The following is an 11,928-nucleotide window of genomic DNA, read 5'->3' as shown; positions in this document are numbered from 1 at the left end:
TGCCCTTTGAATTCCGTTAAACCAAGCTTACACAAAAATTAAAAAAAAAACTACACACCTTTTTTCACTTTATAGAAGCCTGATATTGAATCTGATGTATCTCTGTAATTTTGGATCATCCAATTCTGAAATTACTACCTGTAGTAGCCTTCTCCGTCCTATTTCCAATGCCACAAGTCTGAGCCAAATTGGATTCTCCAAGGAAGAGTTATGTAAAATCTCCCATAGTGACTTGCCTTTAGACTGGTTCAGTAGAGCGAACTTGTACGATGTGCCACGAGTCACTGTTTCAACCTTTGAATCTCAAACACACACACAAAAAACTACAGTCCGTCCTCTTTCTGTACCTTCTTACGAAATTTCAATCCGATCCCCAGAGAGAAAGTTATGACAATTTTCCCCAGGTCACCTGTTTTGAATGTAATTCAGGAGTCTGCAAAAAGACCAACTTCCTCAGATCATATCTCCGCAAATGTCGCCCAAAAAGTTCTGAAATTCGGACCCAAGGTTTAGCGCGATTTTTCTCAAATGGGTTTTTTTTGCGACTTCTGAAACTTCACAGAAAAAAGTTATAGCGAAAATGCCACGATGACCTGTTTGGAGCAGCGAAACCCTAGAATCCAAAGCTCTGATACCAAATGTTATGAAACCAGCTCAAGAAAAGATAGAAAAGATAGATCAACGCCTTAGAATTCAGCCTCTTCGAGGGGGAAACCTCCTTTACATTACATAAATGAACAATTCTTGGATGATACAAATGAAAAAACCTCCTTTCTATATATAGGAGTCTAAGGAGTCACAATATAATCCAGCCGACCTAACAATAATAATATAAAGCCACAAAAATAACAATAGAGGGATTCTATGGGGCACAGAAATAACAATATGGGGGTAATAGGGGCACAACAATATAAATAAGGGGTATAACTACAATAGTAATGGGGTAATCACTAGTATTATAGGGACCCAACAATCACACTGACAGCAACCCAACAATAGTCAACATATGATGCATATAGCATCACAGCGTGCATGGCGTGATTCGAACCCGGGTGGGAAGGGCAATATTCCTACGTCCCAACCACCATGTCTTCAATATAATCTTATTTAACTATTTGAGAATATTATTGTTGATTTCTTCAATATAATCTTATTATTATTAACTGTTTGGGAATATTAAATAAAACAATCATGTTAGTTTTCATTTCTTATCCCCTGTATGAAAGGATGACTGGAATTGATTGAGCCTCTCGATTCAATAAGAGTGCAACATAGACTTAAAATTGGTTTATGAATTATTTAAACTTAATCAAATTTTACTTTGCACCATCTCAAAGATAACATCGTTTCATTTAATATCAACGTTAACCTCTGCTTAAAATATAAGCAGGAATTAAATCGATTGTTTCAGACAGGGAGTGGGGACAGAGGTCGTGATCACCGGTTTGAGGATGACGCTGAAGCTTTTGGGATGTGTTAATTTTATTTCTAATTTCACGGTAGGTTTTAAAAATATTTTGGAGATTGTTAAAAAAATCAAAATGAATTCTTTAATTTTATTCGGAAATATTCTTGGAATGTGCAGGGATATTCCTGGAATGTGCGGGGACTAAACTACGACTCCATTTGTACATCACGCTCTCTGATGTTTGCTTTTTCTTCCAAAATTTCCTCGTGTCCTCTGCGCCTTGTTTTTTCTAGACTAAACAATAGCTTATTCAGTAACTATTGTCGTGGCTTATTGTACATCACACATTTTATCTTAATATTTTTTTTAGTAAAATTTTCCACATAGTCAGTCAGATAGAATAAGAATTTCGTCGGATATTTGTGATCACTGGTTTAAGGTGGCTTGGAACATCTAGAAGTTGATATGACTTTCGTGCATTATACGCTACGCTAAGATCAAGTTTTGGCTGGCTACCCTCGCCTATATATAGAGTCTCACCTGTGATATACAAGCATGAAATAAGCTCAACTGCAATTCCTTCCTTGTGTTGCACTGTTTTGTAGTTGTGTTTAATTCCTTGCCGGTGGCTGTTGCAATGGGGGCAAGAACATTGGCAGTTTTGGTTTATGTTACAGCAACACTAGCCTTAATATTTAATCTCTATGTTCAAGGTAAGGTGGTAATCCATTGACTGTATTTTATGTACGTATCATATTTGTTTGTTTTGGTGAGTACCTATCATAAATAAATATTTGTTTGCTTTGGTAAGTGCAGGAGCTACGGGTGCGACGTTTGTGATCCAGAACCACAGTTCATACACGGTATGGGCCGCAGGAATTCCCGTCTGTGGCGGTCAAGCGCTGGGGCAGGGGCAATCATGCAGTGTTAACGTGCCCGCAGGAACAAGTTTAGGCATATTTTGGGGACGTACGAGATGCTCCTTCGATGCCTCTAGTAAAGGAAGCTGCAACACTGGTGACTGTGGCGGCGTGCTCAGCTGTACACTCTCGGGACAGCCTCCTACAACGCTGGTTGAATATACTCTGAATGGGGGAAACAATCAAGATTACTATGACATCTCCGTAATTAATGGTTTCAATGTCCCTCTCTCCCTAACTCCCTCCAACGGTGGCTGCATTGCACCCACTTGCAAAATGGACAAGTTCCCAGATGCCTACCTATATCCCGGTGATAACACCGAAACCCACGGTTGTGCTTCTGGTGCTAATTACAACGTTATATTCTGCCCTTGATGAGAAGCTTATCATACTGAATTCTCTGTTCGTTACATAAAATCCATCCCTGCTTATAATACCTTATTCTCTGTTAGTTACATAAAATCCATGCCTGCTTATAATACCTTATTCTGTGTTCATTACATAAAATCCATCCCTACCTTTGATAGGTAAACCGAATTCTATGCAGTATCATATCTACAATAAGAATATTACAATTAACATATTTATAATAAGAGTACCATTGTGCGCAAGAAGATGTATCCCGTAAAAAGGAAGTTCTATCCTGTGAGAAAGGCAAGGCATAATTATTTTTATAATATTTTTGTTTCTTAGTTTGTAAATGAGTGATGTTATTTTGGATATTTTTTTTTAAGGGGGAAGGATCCCCGCTGAAGAAGCCACATGTTACAATCATATTACATCATATACGTCTGTACAACGGGACCATATGTACAACGGGACAACCACATTACATCAAATATATGTTGCTGCGCAGCGTCGGGATCGAAACCTGGTGGGGAGCGTGGCAACCGATAGCCCCCACCATCATATCATGCACTTCGCGTGTATTTTGGATATCTTTATCGTGTGTATATCGATCAATTTAGATATATTTACAACGTAGATCAATTGATTTTAAATGATTTATTAAATAAATATAGATGATTTCGTGAATTTTATTTTTAATTAATTATTGTTAATATATATATATATATATATATATTTTATTAAAAATATTTTTGTAATTTTATTAATTAACAAATTGTATTTTCCATTTATATCATACACTCTTATATTTATAATATTAATCATATCACATTTACATATAAGTTTGAGAAAGGAAAAATGTAACACAATTTAAAATCATATATTATATTTATATTTTGAGTTCTTTGCATTGAAAAAAGAAAAGGTTACAAATCTTTTATTCCATAAATCAAAATAATATATAGCGATATTCATAATACTAATAATAATATTAAATTGAATGCTCAATGCATTAAACATATATCTATTTCTAAATAGCACGCCTTTGCATGGTAATGGAGATTTATTTAGATGATATCTTTGCAACATTTTTGGCTTAGTTGGAAACTACTTAAAAGAAAAGTAAAAGTTTAATTAGTAATCTTTCATGGTAATGGAAGAGTTAAGGGCATTTATCCAATATTCACTCATTTTGATAGTAACTTGAATAATTGTGTATGTAGATTGATGAGATAACATGTATTTATCCAAATAATAAGGATATAAAATTTTAAACTTATCTTATTTTAAGAAATGTTGATGCTACAGTTGTGGAACAATATAAAAAGAGTGAGAATTTTGGTTGGCTTCACGTCCATGAACAAATCCCTTGCAAAGTTGAACCTTCTTACTATTTTAAGATCTTTTCCTTGACATTTATGGATATCTTTGGGTTACTGTTGATAGAACAGGGAGAATAGGTTGGGGATTTCAAATTCAAGTTGGCATATAATTTAGGTTGTGTGCTGGAGATATCCCAATATTTGTTGTGCTTGTCTAGAGTGGCTCTATGTAGCTTTTGCCACCTATCCTACCTCAAGGTAACTCTAGTTCTTTGGATACATTATTACTTAGGTTTACAATAATTTTGATCCATGGTGGCATCTATCTTTGGTAGTGAATTCCCCAATCTTTCAATCTTTTAAAATTGTTAGCTACAGATTCCCTACTCTGCCCTTTTGACCCAAACTATCTTATAAGTTTTGCAATCCATTTTGGATTTTCTAAAATTCATTATACTCTATCTTAATATCCACTTAATATCCACTTAATATCCACTTGTTAATTCATTTAGAAAACCCATTCCTTAATTAAAAGTTCCTAATCCTTATTTGTTAATTCATTTGAGAAACCCCATTCTTTAATTGAAAGTTCCTCAATCTTTTAGTTTTCCCCAACTTCTCTTGTTTGATGTAAGCCTAAAAGCATGAACCTGTATGCAAAGAATCAATGCCTAAAAACAATGTAAACAATCATTTTCTAAAGAAAAGACATCAAATCACCAACATCGATGGATATTGTGTTGGATTATGTTCCATTTTCGATTTTGATCATGTATGTAACTGTGGACTTAACGAAAGAAACAATTAAAATTAATACGAATTGAATTTATGGAAAAAGAGATGTCGTGGCCCTTTGTAAATTTCCACATTCTGGGTTCCACTGGTGGAAATTTGGAAATCGTCCCTACTATGAGATCAGAGTCGAGTTTATTTTCTTCTCTGCACAATGTGTAAACAAACCCTAAGCTGATCTTTGACTAGTCCATTCGCAGTTATCTTGATTGGATTTTCTAGGGAAAACACCGCTGGATGTGTTGCTAATAATTTTTATTATACAAATTTATTTATGATTTTGATTACAAACATTTTCACTCCATAAATGTGATTTTTCAAATAATTAAACATTTAAGTTATTTTCTCACCCTAAAGAAAGGCCAATTCTTATAATAATAGATTAAAATCAACCATTTTAAGTAATAATCCAATATCATTGATTCAAAACTAAAACATCCTAAATTTACAGATATTTTTTTTTACAGAAAATCATGAATGGGAATGTCAAGCAAACATTCATGGTAGTATTGCAGGCTTTTATTTAATGAATTGCATGGATCTGACCATAAATTCGACATGGTAATAAGATTGACCATTATAATACTTTGTATGCAACCTCGAAATTATGAACCATCAAACCCTTTAAACTTGCATGGATGTGAGTCATGGCCATAAATCCCACATGATATAACCTGAACTACTATGCTAAGTGTTCGCGGTGTCCGTCCAGTCCCTACAATCATACATAAATTATTGATGAAAGTTCAATTCACTCGATCATTAATATATCGAGCCTGACTCCCTCCTTTTGCCTTTCTACTTCGCACCCCAATTAAATGTAACACCTAAGTATAGTCAGCTCCGCCTAGGCCAAACCTGATAGGCCTGCTTCGACTTAGAGTCAGAGTTTAGGCCTCCTTGCTTGGAAGTTGTTCATTAATATACCGAGCCCAACTTCCAACTGTTGAAATTACTTTCAAAGTCATCATTGAATTCTCTATGGAAAACTCCGTTGGATGTGTTGCTAATGATTTTTATTATACAAATTTATCTTTAGTTAACACTTTTATTACATGCATTTTCACTCCATAAATGTGTTTTTCCTAATAATTAACCATTTTCGTTATTTCCTTACCCTAAAAAAACTAGCTTTCACTTTCATAGATTAAAATCAACAATTTTAAATAATAATCCAATATCATTGATCCAAAACTAAATCATCCTAAATTTATTGAAAATCAAATCACGATGAAAATGTCAAACAAACCTGCATAGTAGTATTGTGAGCTTTTATTTAATAAAGTACATGTATGTGACCATAAATTCTACATGATGATAATGTTACCATTATAATACTTTATATGCAACCTATAAATTGTAATTATCTCATTATTGCCAAGTAAGTAAAGGTATATTAAAGTAATTTAAATATTTTTTCAATTTTATTATTCTCAAATCTTGTGAAAGCGAGAATTTTTTTATTTTGTTTTTAAAATATTTGTATGTAATGACTTTGAATAATAGACCTGGATAAAGATTGTTATGAATATAAAATCATTAATTAAATCACACGCATGGCAAGGAGTCGACCACTGCTATAGTGAGACTCATGTCGATAACCCACAATTGTGCACTTACAATAGTTGTTACTGTAATATCGTATGCAATGATCATTTGAATTATGAAACATGACACATTTCATATTTTTTACCAACATAAAAAATATTATACAAAGAAGCAATTAAAAGAATAATTTATGTTTAATTATTTTATAGTTATTGATTATAAAAATAATATATAATATTTATTAATTTTTCTAAAATTTTAATATTTTTTATATGTTAATTATAATATTAAAAAATATTACATGTAAATATGTATAATATAAAATATTATAATTTAATTATATCATTCCTTATTATATATTTATATAAATAAATATTTATTTATTTTAATATGAATCTATGTGTTATTATCCCTGCAGCAGCTCGTAAGATATAGCACATCCCATAATAAATTGACAATGAATTAATTTGTTGTTTGACAAAAAATTATAATTCATCCTTCAATGTTTACATTTAATAAATTGACAATGAATTAATTTTTTGATCAACAAAAAGTTATAATTCACCCTGTAATGTTTACATTTTAAATACTGGACTGGAGGTGCAAAATACAAGAGGACTTCTAACATCTACGAAGACCAGTGTCAATTAATTATCCCACTTACACGAAGGGAAGCTTCACACTTTACTCGTATCCATTGAGTAATCTTCTACATGAAATCATTTGGAAAAAATACATGCATCCTAAGTTTTTTCAACATTATTTTACTGAAATATTATTCCATGGAGTAATCTTCTGCATGAAATCATTTGGAAGAAAAAAACATGTGCTCACTTGTATAGTCTCAGGATAGCCTCCTACAAGGTTAGTTGAATATACTCTGAATGGGGGCAACAACTTACATTACTATGACATCTCTGTAATCGATGGTTTCAATGTGCCTCTCTCCATAACTCCCTCCTACGGTAGCTGCAAAGCATTGATTTGAAAAATAGACGGGTGCCAAGATGTCTACCGAAATCCCAATGATATCACAACAAAATCCATGCTTGCTTATCATACTGAATTCTCTCTTCGTTACATAAAATCCATCGATACCTTTGATAAATAAACTGAATTCTATGCAGTATGATATCTACAATAAGAATATTACAATGTTTATTGTAGTATCATATTTATAATAACAAGAGGTGTTGCAAGAAACAAGTTCCTACCGAGTCAACAATTGCACCTACACTTGCATTAGTAGCGTTGTTGCAAATTATACGAGGTGCAAAATATTCCGTGTAAATAAGATCTTTCAAAAAGTTACAAGAGGTGCAAAAGATTATGTGTAAATTAGATCTTTGAGCTTGGTTAAGCTATTGATTACTAACAAAGCGTACTATACTATTATGATTAGAATAGTGTGTATTTGATTAGTGATAGTATAATTAGCATAGAATGTGTATTCAATTACTGTTATCAAGCTCGCTAGTCTTATACTCTACGTAAAAGCTTTCAGTTACATGGTGTTGCTTTCATACGACTTATCACTCTTAAACTATAACCAGTAGTTACACTCTTAAACTATAACTAGTAGTTACACATCATCTTTGTTGTTTATAACGAAGTTGGGACTATCTAGAAATGCCTAAACGAAGTGAATGATAAAAGAATATTTGAAGTTGAAATGGGTTGTTATAGGAATTCAGAGGGTTGTTATAGCAATCAAGACCTTCATAGGTACTAATACCCATCCAGAAAACAAGTATTTGACGAAGAGTTTACAAGAAAAAGTTAAAGAGTCTCACTCTAGATCTGCAGAATATTGAAGATTCTTCCGAAACTCCATGGTCAACTCCAGTTTGTGGGTGGAAACAAAATTTGCAGCTAGATGGACCATCCAGAAAACAACTATTTGACGAAAGGTTTACAAGAAAAAGTTAAATAATCTCATCCAACTGTTGGAGATATCACAACGTCCAATACAACAATGAGAAGAAATGTATATGAAGATAATAATAAAATGGAAAGCTAGGTGGCCCATCCAGAAAACAACTATTTGACTTAGGGTTTACAAGAAAAGGTTAAATAATCTCATCCAATTGTTGAAGAATATCACAACGTCCAATACAGCTATGAAAATAAATAAGAAATATGTATATAAAGATAATAATAAAATGGAAATATAGGTGGCCCATCCAAAAAACAACTCTTTGACTAAGGGTTTACAAGAAAAATTCAAATAATCTCACCCAACTATTGAAAAATATCACAACGTCCAATACATTATTTGACTAAGGGTTTACAAAAAAAATTTAAATAATCTCACCCAACTGTTGAAGAATATCACAACGTCCAATTGTTGAAGAATATCACAACGTCTAATATGACTATGAGAAGAAATATGTATATAAAGATAATAATAAAATGGAAAGGAATTGATGAGAAACTACTATTTCCATAAACAAAATAACTTGTGCACTACTACAGAGAAATAAAGGAAAATATGCTTTCGTGGTTGCCAGTGTAACTTTCTTTAGGAAAACATTGTTGATATGCGAGGCCACCTCATGCAAATACAAGATTAGCAGTGAAAGAAGAAAGACTGCTTATGCAACAGTAAACTCTAGCCATTGAAAAAGATAAAGGTGATGCCTAGTTAAATTTGGCACTAAAAATCACATCACAACAATATGGTTGAATGCTTATTTAACCTTCTATAGTACATCATGGCAATAAAGAGTGGAAATAAAACATCAACGCTGATAGATAAGTTATATAGAAGAGACCCTAATGGAAAATTAGAAATTAATTTATTAAAATTCCCCAGCATTGTTCAAAAGGGTGGGGTGTGTCATCATGACATTCAAGTTTGCAAAACTATACATTGATTTTCAATGGGGGCTTGCTTTTCGGGTAAAGAGAGGGTGATGAGTAGGGTTCAATGGGCAAGGTGTGCAATGGAATGCAAGTTCCAAAGGCATTATATCTATTGCTATTGGGGACTATGAAACCGCCTGGGGAACTATAGAACAATTTGAGGAGACAAGCAATTGACCCTAACAGAGCTACTATGCATGTAGCTAAAGAAGGAAGCTCAGACAGCTAAGGTGGTAAAAGCACCACGATTAGTGGAAGTAGAACATGCAGAGGAATAGGTTGAAGAGATAGTAGGGGCATGGGTAGTAGTATTTCATTAGCCAAAGTAAACTAACCTATCATTCACTTTCTTTTGTTGGGGTGTTGTCTCATCCTATTACATATATAATATGATTATTTCTCGATGAATCTTTTCAAGAGCTTTGAGGGCTCTTAAAATATAAGGTACTCCATTGGATAGGATCTATGGTGGATGATCCACTCATCCAATCAAGAGATGTACTATTAAACTAATAACTACCCTTCTTATTTCTTTGCCATTGCCCTATAGTTAGACTTCTCCATCCTTAACCTTTCTTACTAAAGTCCTCTATTTATTGCCCTCATTACTTTACTACTCTTTATGAATTTATCAACAACAGTAAGATACACTAATGCCACAAGGAAGGGGAAACAACATAATACACCAGATACTTCACTCCCCTTGATTACGTATTGTTAGTGTAGAACACCACCTACCTGTTATACATATAGTTCATAAAGAAGAAGAACATATAAACTAATAAGAGTGCATTTTAGAATAAGAGTTGTTGTAGGAACTTTGTTGTTGTCTCTATAGAGTGAGGAGTTCAATATAATATTCCTTAGAGATTCCTAATGTTCCTTATAGAGTATAAGCTAGTATAAGTTCAGTCTAATTATAAGAATAGTATTTTGATATCCTATTACCTGATCCAGGCAAAGTGATTGCCCCTTACCGGGGATCTACATAAGAGAGTTATAGGCAACATCGTTATTCATAAAGTCACTAGGAGAACTTATTCAACATCAACAATTAGATGTGCCTTTATCCACCAAAGCAAAGACAGTAATAGATACATACTCAGAGACATAAACAGATACATTCATAGCTATATCGACAATAAAAATAGCACATACATAGACAGGTATAGGTTAAGCAGTCCATTCTTATTTAGACTCTTTTTATCCAGTAACATACCGCTCAAAGAGGTGGAGAATCGTGCATTCTTCCTTTCCATAGTACACAACCACGTCATTGTATTCCTATTATATGTTCTTCCACCTTTTACTACCTTATAGGAAGGCAAGACTTTGTATTCGTATAGATAAGCAACACCCAATATTAATATACAGTAGGAGCCTAGTTTTAAGCCTTAGCGAGACCTCAGCCTTTATATACTTCTCTTTGGGCCTGAGAAATGGTGATGCTTTGGCTCCTAGGCACAAATCCAAAAGTACCTAGTTTACCCACCCTCAGCTTGGTAATAAACAAAGGCAATCACATTGGAAGCAGAGAAAATGATAGAGCCTCTTCCTTTTCCATATGAAGATCCAAATCCATCTGTACCTGTGGTAGGTGACCAAATAGTCTATTATTGGGCATCCGAGCGAGCATCAACAAAGGTTACATGATAAGAGGAAGCATCCGAGCAAGCAAGGGAAAAGCCAACAAAATAAATAACACTAAAGGAAAAGGCAGGAGCAGATCTGAAGCAAGCAGTTTCTATTGATTCCGTTCGAGCAGACCCAACTGCGGAAGATCCAATTGATTGAGTTTGACCCGTATAAATAGAACTGGCATCAAAGTCAACATCATGACCAGGTTAGGGAAAGAACCAAACTAGTTCAGTTATTCCTCCTCTATCCCATTTCAGGGTAGCACCTGTAATAATTACCTATTGGGCGCATTGCATACTTACTAAGTCAAATGAACCTATTTGGTGCCCAGAGGTGGCTCGAGATAGTCATTGTCCTGAAAGGTTATGTTTATGATGAAACCACCTATACAGTAGATAGCCTACACACTTGAAACGATGGAAGCAGATCCCATTGAAGCACCACCTGCATCATCCTTCCCATATATCTGTCCAATAACTAGTGCTGCAGCTAGATCAAGGTAAACAGGCTCTCAAAAAGGAAGGTCTAAGTGGAGATTTTCTCTACACAGATGCAACCTATGCACATGTATCCACGCTTGGATTTGATGGAACTGCATCTTGGTCTAGAAGGTACGCTAGGTGAAGCGTTGGTGGGGAAGTTGCTTCTTTGACCATATCAAATGCAACTATGGGTGATGCCCTTGGTTATCAATATAAAACCAGAAGGGATGCAGGAAAAAGTGCTCGAACAAGCTATCAATTTGGAATTTGTCCATTCACTAGTTATAGAATGGGAATTCAATCTCCATTTCACTTTGGTACTTTCTTTGGTGCTTTTGGTTCTAGGTCAAAAATTACATGATCATTTGCTAGTTATGGGTCAATAGATTCCACTACATAGCGAGGTGGATATGGCCTTAGATTTTGATCTAATTATTAAACTTGGTCAACTGAATCTGAAGCTACAATTGTCTCGGATGTTGCTGAAACTATTGCTTTTTCTGATTTGTCCCCTTATGTTTCTTCAATTGGACCAGACGATTTGAGCTGAACCAATGCATTTGATGATCTACAAACATATGTATAGGTATGGGATAGCGGGCCAT

The 11,928-nt window shown here is 34.1% G+C and overlaps 1 protein-coding gene across 1 annotated transcript; it reads left to right on the top strand.

Moving 5' to 3' along the window:
• Positions 1-1,032: 1,032 nt before the first annotated feature.
• LOC149204145 (thaumatin-like protein) lies at positions 1,033-2,703 on the top strand. Its single transcript, XM_089397054.1, has 5 exons — positions 1,033-1,037; positions 1,412-1,499; positions 1,586-1,628; positions 2,014-2,121; positions 2,225-2,703. The coding sequence occupies exons 1-5, from the start codon at positions 1,033-1,035 to the stop codon at positions 2,701-2,703; spliced, it is 723 nt and encodes a 240-aa protein (XP_089253180.1).
• The last annotated feature ends 9,225 nt before the right edge of the window (positions 2,704-11,928 follow it).

Source organism: Pinus tabuliformis, chromosome 1_2, assembly GCF_031772625.1.
Source record: "Pinus tabuliformis cultivar Carrire ecotype Pingquan chromosome 1_2, CPIR1, whole genome shotgun sequence".
Taxonomy (NCBI): domain Eukaryota; kingdom Viridiplantae; phylum Streptophyta; class Pinopsida; order Pinales; family Pinaceae; genus Pinus; species Pinus tabuliformis.
The sequence above is the reverse complement of the archived record's forward strand: the minus strand, read 5'-3'. Positions and strand labels throughout refer to the sequence as shown.

Bases quoted from the DNA above. Each gene is read 5' to 3' on its own strand.
- LOC149204145 (XM_089397054.1), top strand. The intron at 1,629-2,013 runs GTACATCACGCT...ACTGTTTTGTAG, and splicing joins ACTAAACTACGACTCCATTT to TTGTGTTTAATTCCTTGCCG. The intron at 2,122-2,224 runs GTAAGGTGGTAA...TGGTAAGTGCAG, and splicing joins ATTTAATCTCTATGTTCAAG to GAGCTACGGGTGCGACGTTT.